The 20,556-nt window shown below is 43.4% G+C and overlaps 2 protein-coding genes across 2 annotated transcripts in view; both read left to right on the forward strand.

Moving 5' to 3' along the window:
• TDRD1 (tudor domain containing 1) overlaps window positions 1-8,499 on the forward strand; it is a 36,866-nt gene extending 28,367 nt beyond the window's left edge. The window contains exons 20-25 of the mRNA XM_029245620.1: window positions 611-727; window positions 3,190-3,357; window positions 4,561-4,788; window positions 5,435-5,481; window positions 5,560-5,647; window positions 8,063-8,499. Of these exons, the coding sequence (XP_029101453.1) occupies window positions 611-727; window positions 3,190-3,357; window positions 4,561-4,788; window positions 5,435-5,481; window positions 5,560-5,647; window positions 8,063-8,265 (851 nt within the window). The 3' untranslated portion in view covers window positions 8,266-8,499. The remainder of the gene's footprint in view (window positions 1-610; window positions 728-3,189; window positions 3,358-4,560; window positions 4,789-5,434; window positions 5,482-5,559; window positions 5,648-8,062) is intronic.
• Window positions 8,500-15,374: 6,875 nt separating this feature from the next.
• Window positions 15,375-20,556, forward strand: part of VWA2 (von Willebrand factor A domain containing 2) — a 60,617-nt gene continuing 55,435 nt past the window's right edge. Inside the window, 1 exon segment of the mRNA XM_029244731.1 lies at window positions 15,375-15,575. Within this exon segment, the coding sequence (XP_029100564.1) occupies window positions 15,529-15,575 (47 nt within the window). The 5' untranslated portion in view covers window positions 15,375-15,528.

The raw sequence follows: 20,556 nt of genomic DNA on the forward strand, positions 1-20,556 counted from the left end.
GTATCAGAGGCTGAGTTAGTGCAAGTTTGCTGTTCAAAATAATTTGCACGTATTTGAAAGCTGAAAAAAATGAAAAAAAAAGTTTTTTCAAATGGTCAAACCAAGAATTGTGGTGATAACAATAACTGCTCTTAAATTTATCCTCCAGTGTTAGGAATAATCAGCTTTAAACTGTATAGTGGAAAGCAGCGTCTTAGGATTATTGCGTCCTGACAATAACATGTGGTTGATGAATTGGCAGTACTTTGCTTCATTTAATTAACTATAACACACTTACTGAAAAGTATACCGAACAGTTGTAAAACTGCAGCTTAATAGAACAAGTTTTTGTAGAATGAACACACTAGAATAGCCACCCTGATCAAGAAATTAGCCCCCCAGTGGCTTCCTTCTTGCCCCCTCCCAGTCTTGCAGCCCTCCCCCACAAGGTAACCAGTAGTGGTTTTATCTTTTTTTGGCTTTATCTATTTTAAAAATATAAATGTATATTTTAATATATATGGGTTCTTTTTTGAGTGATTAGATTTGACTTTCCTTTTTATATACATACTTTATTATAAATAGTAGCATTGAAAATTTCTTCACAAAACATTTTCTATATATATTTTAGAAGATCAGGAAAAACTGTGTGTATTGACAGCCGAATTGTTAGAATATTGCAGTGCTCAGAAAAGTCGATCGGCCTATATACCAAAAATTGGAGATGCGTGCTGTGCCAGATACACAGGTAAGATTCTTTTCTATTCCCCAGCGTTCACTTTAAAATTTAGATTTACAGTTTAAAAATGTATTTTGTTTCCCTCTTCTTTTGTATGACAACTAGATCTACAATTTCCCTCTCTTTCTTCCCAGTAGAAATGTGTCATAATTTTTGTTTAGATAAGTATTCCGTATTACATTATTAGTTTTGCATAAACAGTATTCACAGCCTACCCACGTAGTTACTATAATTACATTTTTCTTTTGCAGCCTTTTTTGTTACTAGTGTCCTATATACTTTCACTAATGATCTCCAGTTCTCTGCATTGGTATAAATTCTCTCCATGAATACTGCCTGTACTTTATCAACTTTTATCATATTGTAGGCAGCTCCAGCCTTCTGACACACTCCTATCCAGACTGCTTGTCCTTCAGACCTGAGCTGTCATCCTGAAATTTTCCTTTCACCATCGTACTGGAGATTGTTTCAGCACGAACCCCCTATGTTTCTTGGATTTCTCTCCCAGCCCACCTTGTTGGCTAGATTTCTCCCTCCCTCGTCTCAACTTGTTTTCTGGATCCTTTACTTTTGATTTAATATTTTGGTATATCTATCTCATCCTCTAGAAGCTGAGAAAAGGTACATGTAAGATAAATTTTGTTATCTTTCATGTTTGAAAAAGTCTTTATTCTACCCTAATAGTTACTTGATAGCTTACCTGTAGATAAAATTCTAGGTTGGAAATCATCTTTCTCTTAAAATTTTGAAGGCATCGTGGGTGTTGCTGGTGGAGAGGTAGATGCCATTCAGGTTCTCCAAACTTTGTACGTATTTTTTTCCTCCTTTCTGGAACTTTTGGTAATCTTTTCATCCCAAGTTTTGAATTTTTTCTTTTTTGCGGTACGTGGGCCTCTCACTGTTGTGGGCTCTCCTGCTGCGGAGCACAGGCTCCGGACGCGCAGGCTCAGTGGCCATGGCTCACGGGCCCAGCCTCTCCGTGGCATGTGGGATCCTCCCGGACCGGGGCACGAACCCATGTCCCCTGCATCGTCAGGCGGACTCTCAACCACTGGCACCACCAGGGAAGCCCCTGAATTTTATGATGTGACTCAGCACTGGTTTTCTTTTCACCATTGTACTGAGCACCCAGTGAGTGGGCCCTTTAGAAATTCATGAGCTTCAGTTTTGAAAATTTTTCCTGAATTTTTTTATTCCTTTCTTTTATTTTCTGCTCCTTTATGAACTCCAAGTATTCTCATGTTGGACTTAAACCCTACTGCTGAATTTCCTTTGCTGTTTTTTTTTTTCTCCAAGAGATTTCCTCAGTTTTCTCTTCCAGCCTTCCATATTTCATTTTTAATATCACATTTTTGGTTTCAGTAGCTTTTTTTGTTTCTCAAGTGTGTGGTTTTTAATAACTGTCTTGTACTTGCTTCAAGGATGGAAGGCCATTTCTCCGAGGATGTTAACATCATTCTTTAATTTTCATGGTCTTCTCCGTCTTTGGGTCTCTGTTTCCTTGAGTTCCTGTTTGTTTTAGTCTTCTCTTTCATGTCAGAGACTTTCTTCTACTATCTGGTCATCTTTCGCTGTTCATTTATGTAAGGTGGAGCACTGAGAAGCTAATTGGAAGTTCCTTTGTGCACAGGCAGAGCTTGTCTGCTTAGTGGACTTTCCTGTAGGGTGACCTGGCTCTGCCGTTTCACTGGGAACTCCTGATGCCTGTGTCTTGAAGTGCTTTTGCTTGAGACGGTCGTCTCCTCCCTGGAGTGCATAGCTTGCCTGACAGGGTTCTTGTAAACTCCCTCCTCTGCTCTGCCTCACGTTCCCCAGTCCGTAGTCTTTCTGGTTCATCCTCTCTGTGGAGGAAACTCGTCTTCTGCCCATGGGTAGGAGCAGTTACCTGAAAAGGGGGAATTTTCTAAGCGTTATTAAAACACGTAAACATAAAACTGAGCATTCTCTTTAGCAGCTTTAAAAATAGATATTATTTGTAAATGTGTTCATAAACTAAAGTTTATTCACATGCCTTGGGGAAGCAACTCTGCTTCTGTTATCCAATCCCCATTTCATCTCCATCTTTGCTCCAACTTTTGAATGAGTAGCATCAATTATTGAGCCTTGATTGCTTGGGGATTTGAGATGCAAACTGAGATGTTTCTTGGCTTCTTTACACCCAGCTTTAGTTGAGCTCTGCTAAATCATTTCCACTCACATATTTGCTTTCCACCTTCCACTATTACATTGTCTTCCCTCTTGTTCTCTATCCTTGTGGTTTTAGGCCTTTTTCTGTTTAGTCCTATAACTGTCTTTTGAGTAGAATCTGCAAGTATATGTGATGCTCCTATTTAATCTAAACTCCTCGGCATGAAGTCAGAAATCTTGGTGTGAATTTCTAAGTGATGTAAATGTAACTGTGAATAACCATCTTAAAGGAGGAGGGCATCATTGAATGTAACTTCTCACCTGAGATTCCTCTGTACTTTCAGGTGATGATTTCTGGTACCGTGCCGTTGTTCTGGGGACGTCAGCTGCTGATGTGAAAGTGCTCTATGCAGACTATGGAAACATTGAAACTCTGCCTCTTTGCAGAGTGCAGCCAATCTCTGCCAGCCACCTGGAGCTTCCTTTCCAAATTATTAAATGTTCCCTTGAAGGTACACAATTAAGTCACTTTCCAATTTGGGTGTCTGTGGGATGTTTTTCTTTCTTTTATAGCACTGAGTCTGAAACAAATGAGTATTTTAGGACTTCCCTGGTGGCGTGGTGGTTAAGAATCCGCCTGCCAATGCAGGGGACACGGGTTCGAGCCCTGGTCTGGGAAGATCCCACGTGCCGCGGAGCAGCTAAGCCTGTGTGCCACAACTACTGAGCCTGCGCTCTAGAGCCCGCGAGCCACAACTACTGAACCCACGTGCCACAACTACTGAAGCCCTCAACGCCTAGAGCCCCTGCTCCACAGCAAGAGAAGCCACCGCAATGAGAAGCCCGCACACCGCAACGAAGAGTAGCCCCCGCTCACCGCAACTAGAGAAAGCCCGCATGCAGCAATGAAGACCCAACTCAGCCAAAAATAAAATTAAAAATTTTAAAAAAAGCGTATTTTAAGCAACAGCCCAGATTTCTAAATATCAAGCAGAGTTTACCGAAAAATCTCATACCTTTTATTATTCTTTCATTCTCACAAAAATTATGTTCATTTGTTCCATCTTTGTTTTACAGATTAGTTTCAGAGAGTCAAGGCTCAGAGATTCTGGTTTGCCTCAGGTTGCAAAGCTAGTTAAGTGGCAGGGCCAGGGTGAACTGGGGTCAGTCATGTGACGTCTTGTGCGGGGGTCTTTCTGCTTTGTCACAGAGGCTAGAGACATTCAAATGGCACCATTTGGGGCTTCCTTCCTATTCATACCATATCTGCGTATTTATTCAGCCCTTCAGTTGGAATTTGAATAAACGGAACTAAAATGCTAAAGTAGCGTTTTATTCTTACTCCTGGTTTCTTTACCCAGAGGTCCCAGTAGATAATAACACACTGATTTCCTCACAGTCTGCTTTGGTTTTGACTCAAGAGAGTTGGAAAATTATCTTTATTATTGTTTGCTTCTACCATTAGAATGTAAGTCCACAAAGGCAGACATTTGTCTGTTTTGTGGCTTCTAGACCTAAATTAGTGCTTGACATAGTAGGGATTGAGGAATATTTATTAAGTTTGATTTTTTTGAATGCAACAGCAGTAGTACATCAAAGCATACCTAAACCTAGCTAAAATCAGTGAGGCTTTTGCTTATTATCCTTAGATAATTTATCTAAATATCATTTTTCAGGAACTTGAAGATTAACTCTAATATTCAATTTTTTTCCAGGACCAATGGAATTGAATGGAAGCTGTTCTCAATTAATAATAGAGCTACTGAAAAATTTAATGTTGAATCAGAATGTAATGCTTTCTGTAAAAGGATTTATCAAGAATGTCCACACAGTGTCAGTTGAGAAGTGTTCTGAGAATGGTACTATCAATATAGCTGATAAGCTGGTGATGTATGGTCTGGCGAAAAACATCACATCTGAAAAGCAAAGTGCTTTAAATAAAGGTATTTTTTTCAAGTTTAATTAATAGCAGGTGTAAGTGTAGCCAAGAACAGATGTGATCAATTTAGTTGACCTGATCCTTCCTTATTCTCCGTGGCCACGTTCCCTCTGTCGTCATCCTTTACAAATCCAGCGGCAGGGTGCTGACTCATGTTGCCATCTCAGAGGAGCCACCTGGAAGGAAGCAGGCCTCCCAGTCCAGATTTTCCTTAGATCAGGCTCAGCAACACTGTTGATAGAATTGATGCTGAGAGCTTTAGAAATGTCAAGCATTCAGAGTAGCTTCCAACTTCCTTTTGATCCTGATCAAAGTGAGAAGAACTCACATATTTGAGAATGGATCTTACTAGTTATTTCATAAGATGATGCTTTGGCAGGCCTGCCCTCAACTGAAAAGAGATATCCCGTGTATGACAGGCAAAAGACCTGAAACCTCGGAGGTAAGGGCACTCATTTGGTAAAACCCAGGACAGGAGTAGATAACGTAAAGCCCAAATGAAAAATTAATTGATCAAGTCCTTTGTAGTTGGAAAGGATCTGCCCTGAGGGGCAGATCTGTATATGTTCAGACTGCAGGTTTTGTTTTGTTGTCTTTTTTCTGTTATTTATAGTGCTGGTTGTCTAATGGCTTTTTGCATTTGCTTTTAGAAAAGGTGAACAGGATGAACTGCTGCTGCACAGAGCTACAGAAACAAGTGGGTAAAATTTCCTTAGTGAAATTATACTCCCAACATTTTTAGGAATGAAATAACACCATTTCTTCTCACCCTCAGGTTGAAAAACATGAACAGATTCTTCTCTTCCTCTTAAACAATCCAACCAATCAAAACAAATTTACTGAAATGAAAAAATTGTTAAAAAGTTAAGTAAGTTAAATTTGATGTTTTTGCACTTGTGTAACCCCCAGCAGGACATCTCCAGTCATGTTGTCATGACAGAGCTAATGGGGTGACACCCGTTTTGAGGCTGTACTTTCTTCTGCGGTGTAATGATCTGAGGTCTGGCTGTAGTGTTTCTGCTGTCTTTGTAGGTTTTGTTTGGTAAGCTCCCTTTGACACTGCTAGTGGGACTGAGTCCAAGGCTGTCCGGGTTGCAGCGTCCTTTCCTTACTGTGTTTGACATAGAGACAGCTCTTGATGATATTTGCAGGGACTTGTAAAAATTGTCGTGAGGTCAAGCTTAGCCTGAACTTCTTTGTGTCTAGAGTGAAATTAACTCTCCCTTGTACGTACATCTATAAAAACATTTAGCACTTTTTGTGAAGAGGTTCTAAGAGACCAAGAACAGAAAATGGGCTGTACTGATAGTATATTTCATTTCAAAACAAAACATACTCTTCCTTTTTTGGCTGCGGTGACTCTAGTGGTTCAAGACTACATTGGTGGATTTTGAATAGTGGTTCCCCTGCTTTTTTATATTGCCTGGGATCCTTTGTTCTAAGGTGGCCCTCGGAAATTGTTTTGTGATCAGTAGCCAGTTAGAACTTCTCACCACTTTGAATTGATAGAATTCTAGCTAAAAGCAAAGGATCTTTGACTTACTTAGTATGTGCGCTCTTGCTGGCTAACCTGCAGTTCATATCTGACCATTTGCAAGTAGCTCCCGAGGTCCTCCTGCCCTCTGGGGCTCAGTGGGTGTAGCAGCTCTCAAGGAGGTACCTACTGGGGTCAGACCTATTCTCCACATGATAATGGACAGTTGTTTTGTTTCTGTTTCTAAGAAAGTATGGCTAAGTTCTAAGTTAAATATCATTCATGCAAGATCAAGAGTTTTGATTCTCATGATTTATTTTGAGATGGTTTATTTTACTTCACAAGTTTTGGGTTATTTTTAATAAATGCTGACTTGCAGTTACAACTTTTAGTCCTTTCTAATATATTAAGTTTTAATACTGACTGCTGTTATGTGTACCATACTTGAGTTTAAAATTTAATGATACCAAATCATCATATTTCTAATCAAGTTGATGAACTGTATGTGCTTTAATCTTTATATCTGTGCAGTAAGCTTTTTTTTTTCCCGCAAGAATATTGAGTGTGTTTGGGTACACAACTTCAGATGAAACCTGTATTTTCTATTGTTTCTAAATAGATTGAAGACATTACTTAAAAAAAAAACAAAACACTTGATTTAAAGCATAGTGGTTGAACTGGCTTTACCCCTACTGCAGAAATAAATATAGGTTGTCTACCTTTGAATACAATGTAATACCTTATATTTGAGTAGTGCATTATCTAATAGTCACATATTTTTTTTACATCTTTATTGGAGTATAATTGCTTTACAATGGTGTAATAGTCACATATTTAATCTTCACAGTGCTCAGAAGATTAAAAGAAGGTAGGCCTCATTTTATAGATGAGGAGGTGAAGGCTCAAGGAGGTTAAGTGGCTGCCCAAAAAACCACACACACAGACTGGAAAGTAGGTCTTATGATGCAAGCTGAGGTCTCCGTACCACCGTTTGCTGCTTACCTGTAGCTGTGCTACAATATCATTTTAGATTAGATCAGTTCTGGACGGCAAGAAACTAAGGGGTTATATTACTAGAAAAAATTACATACATGGTTCCTTAAGCATACTTCCTTCATTGTGGTGAAAATATAGTTGGCTTTGTTTTGTTTTTTTCCGGTACGCGGGCCTCTCACTGTTGTGGCCTCTCCCGTTGCGGAGCACAGGCTCCGGACGCGCAGGCTCAGCGGCCATGGCTCACGGGCCCACCCGCTCCGCGGCATGTGGGATCTTTCCGGACCGGGGCACGGACCCGCGTCCCCTGCATCGGCAGGCGGACTGTCAACCACTGTGCCAACAGGGAGGCCCTGGATAATTGTTTAAATTATTCTTCTTAGAGAAGGATAAAATGTGCGTAAAGTTTCAGTGTTTCATCATCTCTGGAGAAATTTGTTTTAATTTGTTCGTAATTTTATTGTAAAATTGCTAAACTAGGAGTGATGTGGTGATGAGAACATAAAACTCTCTGTAATCTGTTACTCAAAAGTGGTAAGTATTTCAGCATACAAGTTAATAAAATATTTTTTATATTTGGAGGGAGAGCAAACAGCTATATTTTATATCTGTGAAGGGGAGTACAGACAGCTGTATTGGACATAAAGCACTGTTACTGTGGTGGTGAATTTTTTTTAATTGGCAGATTTGACTTAAAGTAATTTCAGTTAAAAGTGAATATTTGGTTTACTTTTACTTAAGATAGAAATTAAGAACCATGGTAATTGAGTTTTTATATAAGGCGTAATGATAGCTGATTTTTCTCTTGCAGAAACACTCTCAGAGATCAACACTTACGAGAAAGGAAACAGTGAAGGCTTGACTGAGGAGAGAAAGTACAGCATCTTGTGTTTTTGTTTCTTGGAAACTTTTTCTTTAATGACATTTTATGCCTTAATTTTTGTTTGCTTACCACTCTTCTGTCTAGGCGGGGTAGTTTTATTTTTTTCCCTCGAAGTTCTTCCCCCCAAATAAGTCTTGCATAAAAGATTCATACCAAGTGCGTGGGAATATGGGAAGGGATACATAGGGGCTGTCTAGTGTACATGTAACTTTTTATTACTTAAAGGTACTGAAGAAAATATGGCTCTGGGTTAGTACTGGATCAATTTAGTTGATAGACACATGAGTTTTATTTTTTGGATTTTTCTGTATGTTTGATATATTTCATAGTAAAATATGCCCTGCTCTCCCTGTCACAGTCTGCCTCTTCCACATAATAAATGTTCTTTGGTTTGTTGTTGCTTGGATCTCTGCCCTTCTTATCCTGTTCTCTCTGAGGTCATCAGCTTCTTTCTCTCCATGTTGATTCGGATGACGTTTCCTCAGCCTTTGGGCTCTCACCCACTAGGTGGGCGGAAGGCACTTCTTCTCTCTGTTCCTGCCATCCATAGGTACCTTTCCAATCTGTAGCCACTTAGATTGTTAATGTAGATAGAATTTACATTTTCTGAAGCACAAATATAGTTAACAATTTAAGTTAAAAAGCTAAGTTAGAGTATATATTTTTCTGGAAGCACATACAGTCATCTTAAGCTGTAAACTCACATATACAGAATTATGGGCCAGCTGACTTTCCTGCCAGCCTGTAAGTTTCTCTTTGGGAATTTTTCCATGATTTAAGTATCAGACTGTGACAGCCTAAGAAGATGTTGTCACCAACTCAAAGAAGAAACTTGACTTTTTTTTTTTTTTTTTTTTTGCTTTTACTGGTAATGTGTGTCAGCTTAGATTAAGTGGAGTTTTTCCTCATGTTAAAAGTTGTTCAAACATTGATGTGCTTCTATTAGATAAAAATTTAAGCTGCCCAGTAAAATCCTTTTCCTTCACAGCCAGATTTCCCTTGTGTTCTTATTGCCAGCAGCATTTTGCTAATTTCCTTTTCTTGTTGGCACATACTAGGAGCACTGGACGTTTAGTTTGTTCATACTCTGTTCAATTCCAATCACAATGAAAATGCAAATGAAAACTGGAATCGCAGAACTGTCCTTTTTATTAAGGAAAATTAGGGAAGCAAGTCATGGAACACATTAAAAAAAATCTAAGTTCATCGCATTCTGAGGTTTTATCATATGGTACATACTGGAAGTTTGAATAGAAACAGTTTAAATTAAATGGAGTTTAATAATATTTGGTGGTTGAGCTATTTGCCTTGTTCCCAAAGAGAAACTAACGTAATCTATAGTGCTAGTCTCACAAGTAGAGAGATGGGTTAAATGTCTTCTGGATTAATGCAGCATATTTTCATATTCTCGTACTGGACCACCAGATCTTATTTTTGATCTTTCACATTAATTCACATATTTACTGAGCTCCAGCTGTGTGCCTGACACTGAGGTAAGTGACGTATTTTTTGTTCAGTAGGGCCATGTGTGGTCCGTCAACACCTGCCAATCCCAGTCTTGGGGTTCCCTCAAAATACTTAGTTCAGTCATAGATAAGTACTTAACACCTGAGACCATATGATCAAACAGTTATATTCCTTGGCATAGGGCATGCAGATATTGAGACAGATCAGATCCATTGTGCAAGGGATTCTTAACCATGGGTTAAGCAGTGAACAGGGGTGGTGGGGGGCAGTGTGGGAAGAGGACATATTTGATGTGCCTTTTTCTTTTGGTACAATGTTGTTTGCTAGGGCCGCTAGAAATGAAAAAGTTTCAAAATTGTGAACAAGGGTGAGTGAGAGTCTGAACTCGAGCTCTCTTGCTCCAGAAAACCTGAGGATCCTTCTCAGCAGGGCCTTAAACTGCCGAATTGTAGGTGAGGAATAAAGTCATTGTGATGCCCACCACTCTGAGGCTGCCAGACCAGAGCAGTAAACCAATAGAGTAACTAGTGGGCTCATCACCAACATGACTGCTGCCTGGATTGGGCAAATTGAGCTCTTCTGGGATTAGCCAAAGAGTGACACCTGGGCTCCTCACCGCTGTGGGTGTTTCTGTAGCCAGACTTGCACCCAAGGAGTGCTTTACTTGTTAAACAGAAGAATCTCAAGGGTGCTTTTTGTTTGCTCTGTTTTTCCAGATGAGTTAGAGGGCAGCATGTGGTTCCAAACGTGCAGTTAGGAGTCGTAGGATGGTTTTGTTTGCTGAAATTAAAGAGAGGTTCAGATACGCTAAGACTTCTGCTCATTTGTATGGGGCAGGAGTTGTGGAAGGCTCACCCAGGGAACTGCTAACACTTCTTCTATGCCTGAACATTGTTCAAGTTACCGTTCAGGCACTGCAGTCTAACTTCCCTAGGAAGGTTCTCAAATCTTGGCAGTAGCTTTCAGATAACCTAACATTGGTTTCACTTAAGGCTTTAGCTGCCCAGCCTCAGCCATTTTCCTATGCTTTCCTTGAGACCCTGAGGTGATGCCGTATTTAAAAACTTGTGATAACCTTTTGATGATCAGGTGCCCACCACCTGTTACATGAGCCTTCCAGGAAATGAGACCAACTGTGAGGTTGATAATACGTCAGGCAGAGCCTAGTCTGCTGCCTCCAAGGGTGCGCCCAGATTCCTCTCAAAATGCACTCAGTGAATACTTACATTAAGGCATGCACATATATGTGAAAACTAAAGACACAAAATTTGGAAGTATTGACAATTTGAAGTGGAATGCATATGTGGTTTTGGATGTTGATTGAATGACTGAATGTTACCCAAGCCTTTGCCTTTGTAGACATTCCATGCTTACTCATGTAGCCAGAAAGCATCACATTTCCTAAAAGCAAATCCAGTAAAACCTTGTGCATAATTTTTCTCACTGTTTTAAGGAGTTGAGATGCTTTAACCCTTAGAACAATTGGTGCCTGCCCCAAACCTAAGGGTCATTAGCTTCAAGATGGCAGTATTTCTGTTCCTTATGTCCCCCTGCCACGCCTTTATTCTCTCTTGCTGCTGTTAGTGCCACAGTTTTTGCTCTGGCTTAATTTGTTGCCTGTGGAGTACTTGAGAGCCAGGCCCTTTGTTTCCTCTGGGGTGGTTTCTTTGCTGTTAAACATGCGTTGTTTCCTGTTCTTTCATTTTTCAACAGAGGGTTCTGGTTAATGGCTGCCTTGTGGGTTCTGGGAAATCTACAACTTTTGTGGCTCTATTATGAATCCTTCTCTGGGTTTTTTAATATGTGCTTCACCTTGCTTTATCATGTGGGGGAGTGGATGCAAAGAATTTGAATTGGGCTTCCATAGGTTTGGGAACCACTGTACCCATCCACTTTTATAGTCCAGCAAACTGAACAGTCAAATATTAAGCATCTTATCTCTTGTCAGAAAGCCAGTAGGGAAGAGAGCTGGGTGGGGAACCCCAAACCACCTCATCTCCAAAGCGGTGGTCATTCCACTACGCTGGGTGTCTGCCTCTGCACATTGCTGGGAGCCAAAGTCCCCCTTTATCTCTTCATGGAATTCAAAGTTGTCTTTATACCTTGTGTGTTTACAACTGAGACATGCTGTATAGGGCAATTCATGAATTAACTCACATTTTAAAAGGGCACTTACTACGTAGAGTTTACAGGGCATTGGGGCCACAAAGATGAATATGGCAAGTCCTTGGAAGCAAGGGGCTCACAAGCCCTTTGGGATCAAGGTCCTTCATGGTGCCTATTTTTAAGATTTCCACAAATCTTCACAAGGGAGGGGTTGCCATGGATGACAAAAGTAGTTGCCCAGCTTCTCCCTGTATTAAAATCCTCTACCGCTGCTAGTCAACCACTCAGCACACGGCATAGCCTGGGCCACCTGCTTTCCCCGCCCACGCATACATGGAAGAAAGGCGCAGGTGATTAACTTTTGATGTGAGGGAGTTCGGAGCAACTGATGCTGCTACCAAAAGAAGGGGTCCATCTACTTGCCACTCTAAAGCCGATAAAGAAGCAAGGTTGGTGGAAAGGAAAGTATGCTTTATTTTGGAGGCTGGCAACCTGGGGGGAGGGCGGACGCCTGTCCAAAGGCCAACTCCCCAGAGCTGACAGAGGGCAAGAGCTTTTATAGGCAGAGGGAGGGGGCTACATGCAGAAACAGCAGTCAGCGCTGTCATCTTGAATTTGGTTATGCGGTGGTCTGATCAGCATCATCTTGATTGTTTTAAGTACAGTTAATCTTTAGTTCCAGGGTTGGTTTGTTCCCATTTCTTTGAGGCCAGCCCTCGGAATTGTGGCATCTTATGTCGTGACTACAGCCTTGTCATCATGTAGTTCACTTCTTCCACCTGGCGGGGGTTTCAGTATAAGACAGCTCGCAGGATGTGGCTCAGAGTATTATCTATAGCCCTTGAAAAAGGATCTAGAGGTCCTTGATTTGCGTAATGACTAAACTATTATTATTTTGTTGGACTGTCTTCCTGTTTATGCATTTTCTCACTTCTCTGATTAAACATTCTTTGGCTAAGGTTTTTTCACAGACAGAAGGCAGGCTGAGGACATGGGGGTGGGGGGGGCAAGGACCATGTAGGGTCCTACTCCGTTTCAATATCTCCACCAGTATTTATAGTTTCAGCCTTTTTACTTCTTAATCATGGAATGAAAATGTGAAATGCCCCCAACTACAGATGTAAAACTGTCAGGAGCATCCAGAATTGAAATGTAGCTTCTCTCAGGTAAACCTTAGGCAAAGGTGTGCTGGTTCACTGTCAACAACCAATCAGAACAGGTTGGGGAGAGGGTTGCCAGCTGTGAAGTTCCCACTTTGACCAGGACTTGGTCTGCTCTTCTCAAACCCCTGCTCTATCTAGAGCGGCATGGGCAACTCGACACTTGTGGCTATTGAACACTTAAAATACAGCTAGTCCAAAAGGAGATGTGCTGTAAGTGTAAAATACAACTGAATTTCAAAGACTTAGCTTAAAATACTCTGATTACATGTTGAGATAATATTTGGGATCTACTGGGTTAGTAAATTAAGTTCACCTGCTCTTTTTCACTTTAATATGGCTACTAGACCATTTGAAATCACCTGTGTTGCATGCACTGCATTTCTATGGGACAGTGCCCATCTAGGGGCAGAGACCATGCCTCCCCCACTGAGCATTTAGACCCGCAGACAAGTTCCCCTGCACAGGTGCTCAGGCATTACTTATGCTGCTCTGGTTGACTGTTTTTACATTTGGGTGCTCAGTAAATATTATTGGGAGGAATGAAACGAGGTGAAAAAATGAGGCCTTTTTTTTCCCCTCTTCAGTGAAGTTTGCAACAATCGACATTACCATGGGCCACTTTCACTGGAAGTTGTCAATATTGGGAGGATTGGAAACCAACTGAGAACCACAGAGGGAAATGTGATATTTTTAGAATTTTTTGAAAAGGAAAGATGTAAAAACAGAATTGTTATTAGTCTATCAGGTTGCCATTTATAAGAATAATGGGGGAGGGGCTTGGAAAAAAGGAAACAGGTCAATCTTCCTGGAGGGCAACTTGATAATACACGTCAAAAGCCTTAAATTGTATATATAGCCTATAGCCTAGAACTTTACCATCTTGCAGTTTACTCCAAGGGAGTAACTGGGCAAAAGCACAAATATCTAATGATTAAAATTAAAATAGTGGACTGGTTAAGCACACTAGAACATTAAAAGTGGCTAAAAGCCACAGAAAGAAGCAGAAACTAACACACCATTGTAAAGCAATTATACTCCAATAAAGATGTTTAAAAAAATTTTTTTAATAACAGATTTTTTTAATGAAAAAATATCTCCACTTGCAGATAACATGAATGTTTATCTAGACAATAGTAAGGAATCTACCAAAAACTGCTAGAATTGTGGCAAAGTGTGTTTCCAAAAATAGTCACTGCAGAAGTTCTGGTACCATGTCTTACAGAATCTTGTTACTCCCCCCTCAGAATCTTTTCCCCTTTCCTCGAAATTGGACAATTTTGTGACTGACTTGAAAAATAAAATGCAGTGGAAGTGAAGAAAAGCCACAGAAAGATGTTCAAAAAGGGACATAAAAAAGCTGGTTATGATACACTATGCATGGAATGAGCTAACAATAAAATTTAATATGAGTAGAATGATGCTGGAAGAAGGAACACCATAATGTTAACAGTGACTATCTCTGGGAGGTGGGGTAGGTGTGCTTTGCTTATCCATTTCTTTTTTGGTAATGAGCACACGTTATGCAATGACACTTTTTTTTGATGAAGTATGAAAACTATATGCAATAATAGCTTTTTTTTTTTTTTGAGTGCTTACTACGCACAAGGCATTGTGCCAGGCATTGAGCTATTTTCGCTTTGTGGTGTTTGATTTTTTTTAAAAATCAAGGCACCTACTAGACTTAAACGAGGATACTGGCCAAAAGGCCCGCTTACTACCGCCCAACTGCAAGAACAGGACAGACAGGTAAACAAAGGGCAATTGCCATGACAAATAGAAACGATGCCAAAGTCAACATTTTCGTAAGGGTCGAAGCAACAAATCCTGCGGAGTCGAAGGGAGATGACACAGTGCTCCCTGCTGCACCGCTCGGAGGCTGGAAGACCAGAGCAGAAGTAAGTACCTTTGTTTATTTGCCAGCCTTGGCCAACGCGTTGTTTAAAAACGCGAGAGGCGCTGCGGACCGTGTTCCCAGAAGCGCAATGCACCGCCCTTGGGAGAGCGAGCTCAGCTGGCACCGCACTCCGCGCCTCTCCTCCGTGAGGAACACAGGTGTCCCACGTGGTTCCCACCCGGGCGCCCCTCCCCGGGCCTGCAGCGCCCCCTGGCCCGAGCGTGTCCCGCCGCGCGCTCCTCGCCGCGCTCGCCGCCTCTGTTCCGTGAGGAACACAGGTGTCTCACATGGCTCCCACCCGGGCGCCCCTCCCCGGGCCTGCAGCGCCCCCTGGCTCGAGCGTGACTCGCCGCGCGCTGCTCGCCGCGGAGAGCCCAGCCCGAGTGGTCTCCACGCCGCAGGAGCCTGCGCTCCGGGGCGTGGTTAGCTGCGTCGGAGAGGCGGTGCTTCCTTCCTCGCGCTCGCGGGAGAGGAGAAGCCCGGCCCCAGGGCGAATAAGCCCGGCGTGCCGAATAAGCCCGGCGTGCCGAATAAGCCCGGCGTGCCGAGACCACTGGCCCCGCGCGAACGCGGCGTCGGGGCGGCGGGTTTTGTTCGGCAATGTCTGCGCTCCACCTGAGTGCGGCCGTGGGGCCCGGTCGTCTCTCCGGGAATTCGGCGTCCCGGGCAAAGCGCACCTGGCGCGCGCCTCCTCCGGGCTCCCCGGGCGAGCCGGCGGGGTTCTTGGGAGGCAGCGCGCGGCGGGCCCGGGAACGGCCCCTCTTATGGGTCCCCGGCAGCGGAGCACCGAGCGGAGGGGCGCGGACCGCAGGTAAGGGGATGGGGGCTCGGTGAATGTGGGTGGAGGAGGGCACCTTATAATACACCCGACAGGCTTGGCGCGGTCGTGGAGCCCCCTGACCTGGCTCGCCTTTCGAATAAAGGCTTTGGGGACAAGCCCAACCCTCCCCCGCGCTCCATTTTACAGAACAGATGCAGGTGCCCGCTTGGTTTTCCCAAGCAGCCCAGTGGCCCCAGCGAGGTCTCTGCAAGCAGAGCCTGAGAGGGGCCCGCTGCCCTGAGAGACTCGCCCTTGGCCTGTGGGAAGTCCAAGGGATTTATCCTCCATGGTGATTTCACCTGCTGGAACCCCCTCCCCGGCCCAACCCCACTCTGGCCAGCTGGACCAGCCTTGCTTCCTGCACTTCTCCAATTCAGGGCCGGCTCTTGGCCACCTTCTGGGATGGGAAAGGGGAGGGTCTCAGAATTGCACCTTAGAAACTCGACGGGGGGCATGGATTTAAAAACAGGATGGACACCCAGGCGGAAGAGAAGGGAGGAGGGCACCTTGCTGCCCTTTCATTGTGGAATCAGTGGCTTTCCCGCTGAGGGACCTTTCCATGGTGACGCTATGCAGTGTGTTTGGTGTCTTGGTACTGAATAATTAGAACCTGTACAGTTTTCAAATTATGCGGTCCATTAATTTAAAAACAAAACCCCAAGAACCTCTGAGTGTTTTATAAATTGAGATCTAAAAATTGAAGGTCTGTTCTGCTTCCAGTGTGACATTATATTAAGAAATGTGCAGTTATTGAGAGAAGAGTCAGAAAAGAGAAGGAAACAGAAAACCAAGAGAGGTTTGGCTGTACTTGGCAAAGGCCGTGGAAGTTCATTTGTAAATGCTGCTGGCTTTCGGTAGCCTGCAGCCCTTCTCTTCCTGTGGCTGATGGGGCACAAAGCTCGACTAGATAGTCCCTTGCATTGGGACATGTAGCCCTTCCTCTGCTTTGTAGAAATCCAGCTCAGAGCCACCTCTTGATGTATAAGAATTTCCCAGCCAGGGTCCCCAGGCAAATCCCGGAGGGTCATGGAGATTCCTTCGCTCATCATACCTGTGTCTTTGAAAACCATCAATGGCGTTTTTCTTTATTTTTTTTTAAACAATTTTATTTTTAAATTTTATTATTTATTTATTGGCCGCTTTAGGTCTTTGTTGCGGTGCGCAGGCTTCTCACTGCGGTGGCTTCTCTTGTTGCAGAGCGTGGGCTCTAGGCGCATGGGCTTCAGTAGTTGTGGTTCACGGGCTCTAGGTGCACAGGTTTCAGTAGTTGTGGCGCACGGGCTTAGTTGCTCCAAGGCATGTGGGATCTTCCCAGACCAGGGCTCGAACCCGTGTCCCCTGCAACCCCTGTGCCACCAGGGAAGTCTGACATTTTTTTCTTTAAATCTGGTTTTTGGTCTATCCTCCAGAGCTTATTGTAGCTCTTTCCCCGCCCCCTCGCTAGGCTCGAGTTCTTGGAATGAATTATAGTCAGGTGCCCGTGTTTTTACAGATAAGGAGATGGAGACCCAGAAAGGGTGGAAGACTGCCCGAGGGAGAATGGGAGAGCCTCCCAGGAACCCTGACTCTTGGGTTTTTAATGAGCTTCTTGAGCATCACAGTCACTAATTGGCAAGTGATGACATTGAGGATAAACTACTGGTGAAAATGTAAAAGCCTTTTGTTAAGAATGTGCCCACCAGGTGCGCATCTTATAGAGCATATTCACTGCATTCCCACCACCTGGGAGGGTGCTGGGCACAGGGCAGATGCGTACTAGTTCTTATTGAATAATTTAAATTTCGTATAATTATATCAATGGAAGGGTCAGCACCACTATAAGGTGTTTTGGAAGACTGGTCTTCACACTTTGGTACTTCACAGATCAGTTAAAAAAAAAAAGAAAGCTTTTAATTGAAAGGACTGTAACAGAATTGCTCATTTTTAATTTTATCCCACAAGGATATTAAAAAAAAAAAGACACATCCCTCCCATCATCTACAAAGCTATCGGAGGTCTCTTGGGAACCCTGCACAAGGGAGGGTCTCTCCCGTGCAACACCCCTGCTTCAGCCTCTCCCCAAGCCAGCAACCTGGGACAGCTGAGTACACTTGAAGGCCCTTCTCTTAGTTCATCCTTTTATCTTCCAAACAGCTCCAGCCTGCTTACTCTTCCACCCAGAAAACTACCTGCTGGGTTTCCCTGAATGTGATTATGACCCTCCATCCCTCACTTCCTTTCCTGATCCTGGGTCCCTTCTTTTAACTGGATTTCCCTGATCTCCATTAGTCATCTTTGCCCTTGCCAGAGGACTTTTGCACTGTAGTCTCATGTGATGCTGGCAACAACCTTTCCAGGTAAATAGGACGGGTAATGTCACCCCCATTTTTGAAAGAAGAAAACTGAGTGACTAAAGTGAAGGAATTTACCTAAGAGGTCAGCGCTCAGGTCTCCTGATGTCAGACTGGTGCTCTTTGCATGCCAACTGTGTACGGCACGCTTCTTGGCATGTCCGGGCTGCCTGCATCAGAAGACCTGGGCCTGACACCAAACTTGTGATTTACCAGCTCTTTGATCTTGGACCCCAACTTCTCCAAGACCATTTCCACGAGTATAAAAGTGGAAATGATCATGTCTACCCTATAGGGTATGAGTAGTTAAATGAAGTTAATATACTAAATGCAGTGATAATCTTTTAACATCATACGTTTAGAAAGTCTTTTACCCTTGGGGGACTTTCACACACTGTTCCACTGGATCTTTACAACACTGTCAGTTTATGAAACAGATGAATGAACTGAGGTGGATAGGGGTGGGGGTGTGTGAGGAGTTGTTTGCAGAGTCACCCGTCTGGTTAGAAGCAGAACTAGTCTGGAATTTCATCCCTGGACTTCCAGTCCTGTGTGTGTCTTTCCAGAGTCCCATGGCAGTGAATTTGGGTCCTGTACAGTTTCAATAAAGGATTTTCAAATACTACCAAAACAAATATCAGAATCTCTTTTGGCTAAAAATGTCCCTTAGCAGGTACAGTGAATGTGGGAAACCTGTGATTTATGCCCAATCTGCCTATTCTCCCCAATTATCCAGAGATCCAGAGGGCACATTGTTTGACCCTTGGGGATGATTTCTGGTTGCCAGACTGTTAGGTTCTGAGAATTGTGATTTTGTTAGAGGGAGCATGGCGTGTCCAGAGCAACTTTTAAAATGCTCTTCTTGCCTTACCAGACTAGAAATGTGTCATCCACTTCCCTTGACTTTCTGGGTCTGAGCCAAATATTTTGCCAAATGAACAAGGAAGATGTTTGTTACAGGGGAAGACCACGGGCTTCCAGGCTGGAGACTTATGCCTCCGATTTTAAAGCCTTTCTGTTCAGGTGTGGACTGTTTTTGTAAAGGGTTCAGATTTCCATCCTACTGATGGAGAGGAGGCTGCCAAGGGCTAATCTAATATTCGGGGTTGGAATTGCATTTTGTAAGGAGGTGGAGTGCTCTCCTTTTTCACCCTGCCCTCATTTCATTTCCAATCATAGAGGAGAAGGTGGGCATTGTCCTGCAAAACTGCCTTTAGCTATTGCTCAGCCTGGCCCTTCTTTTTCAAAAGTAGCCTTGTTTGGCCTTCCTTTCTTCCTGTCTCGTGGGACACATATTCCTGGGGCAGCACAAAGTGTGATGTTTTGCAGCGTCCAGCAGCAACCCTCACTCACCCGCTGTCCCGAGTGCTGCATGGAATCAGGATTGGAAAATAAGAATCAGATAAGAAGACAGGGTGGGGGGGGTGTCTAAGTCCAAGCGTGAGAACCCCAGAAGCTAGGAATAATGTGTGGGATTAGCATGAGTGATGGAACAGAAAGGAGCAAACGTGATGAGTCAGGCGATTCGTAATGGAAGAGGCTTGACAACGTGTACCTGGGAACGAAGGATTTGTTTCTGCCCCTGGGTTGCAGACCACTCCCAACTGCTTTGTATAAGAATGCATTGAGTTCTGGAAATCTTCTCAAGTTTTGTGCTCGAGTGTGGGAGTTGCTGGCAGGTATTAGCTCATGGAAGACTGCCAATGGGTGGGATTCAGGGTGGCAGATTTTTAATTATGCTTCTGTTCCTCTATCCTGGTCCCCCAGAACCAGGAAGGTGACAGAAGGAACAGATCACCGGGAGGCCAGAAAGGAGTCCGATGCACTTACTAGCTGTCTAACCTGGGGCGAAACACTTCACTTCTCCATGTCTCAGTTTTCTCATCTGTAAAATGGGAGTAACACGCTGTCATGAGCTGGCTGGGAGGGTTAGGAGAGAGAAGATACAGAAGTATGGAGCCTGGTACTGGGCACTTTAGTGAGTTAAGCGCTCACTAGGTGGGAGCAGCTGTTGGTTTTTACTGTGGAATTCATCCTTTAAAAATTTTTCAGATGTAGGGTTGCATTTAGAATGTTGAATTAGTATTGCAAGAAAGTTTTGCTATGTGAGTTAGGGGGAATGAACTGAATTTTTTAGTTGATTGGGTGGGAATAGATAGTAAAGAGTGCTATTAACCCTGCACCAGCATTGAAATAACAGTTTCATTTATTTTGGTATAAAAAAGAATACAAAGATTCATCAGGAAGTATCCTTCCAGCCGACCTGCCGTGCTGAGTTCCGGTAAGCACGTGTCTCGCCTACTATGTGGCAGGCACGTGAAGCTTGCTGGGGCTCCAGCAGAGACTGAGACACAATCCCTAGTCCCTGAGCCATTTGCCATCTGGCAGGCAGGACAGATATACCAGCAGGCAGGCTCAGTGTGGGCTGTGTGGCAGTGGGGATTGCAGTGGGTGTGGGAGGACAGGGGAGGGAGGTGCTGCTGAGGTCCCAGAGTCAGCACCATCTCAGCCAAGCACTTACGAGGAGGCGTTTGACTTCTTATATTGATTTCCAGATTGCCAACACAAATTCTGTTTTAATGAGCAGAACCTTAGGAGGCTCTGGCAAAACATTCATCTGGGCAAGCAGAGGCGCATGACAG

Source organism: Monodon monoceros, unplaced genomic scaffold (assembly GCF_005190385.1).
Source record: "Monodon monoceros isolate NGI ecotype Baffin Bay Population unplaced genomic scaffold, NGI_Narwhal_1 Super_Scaffold_4, whole genome shotgun sequence".
NCBI classification, from domain to species: Eukaryota; Metazoa; Chordata; class Mammalia; order Artiodactyla; family Monodontidae; genus Monodon; species Monodon monoceros.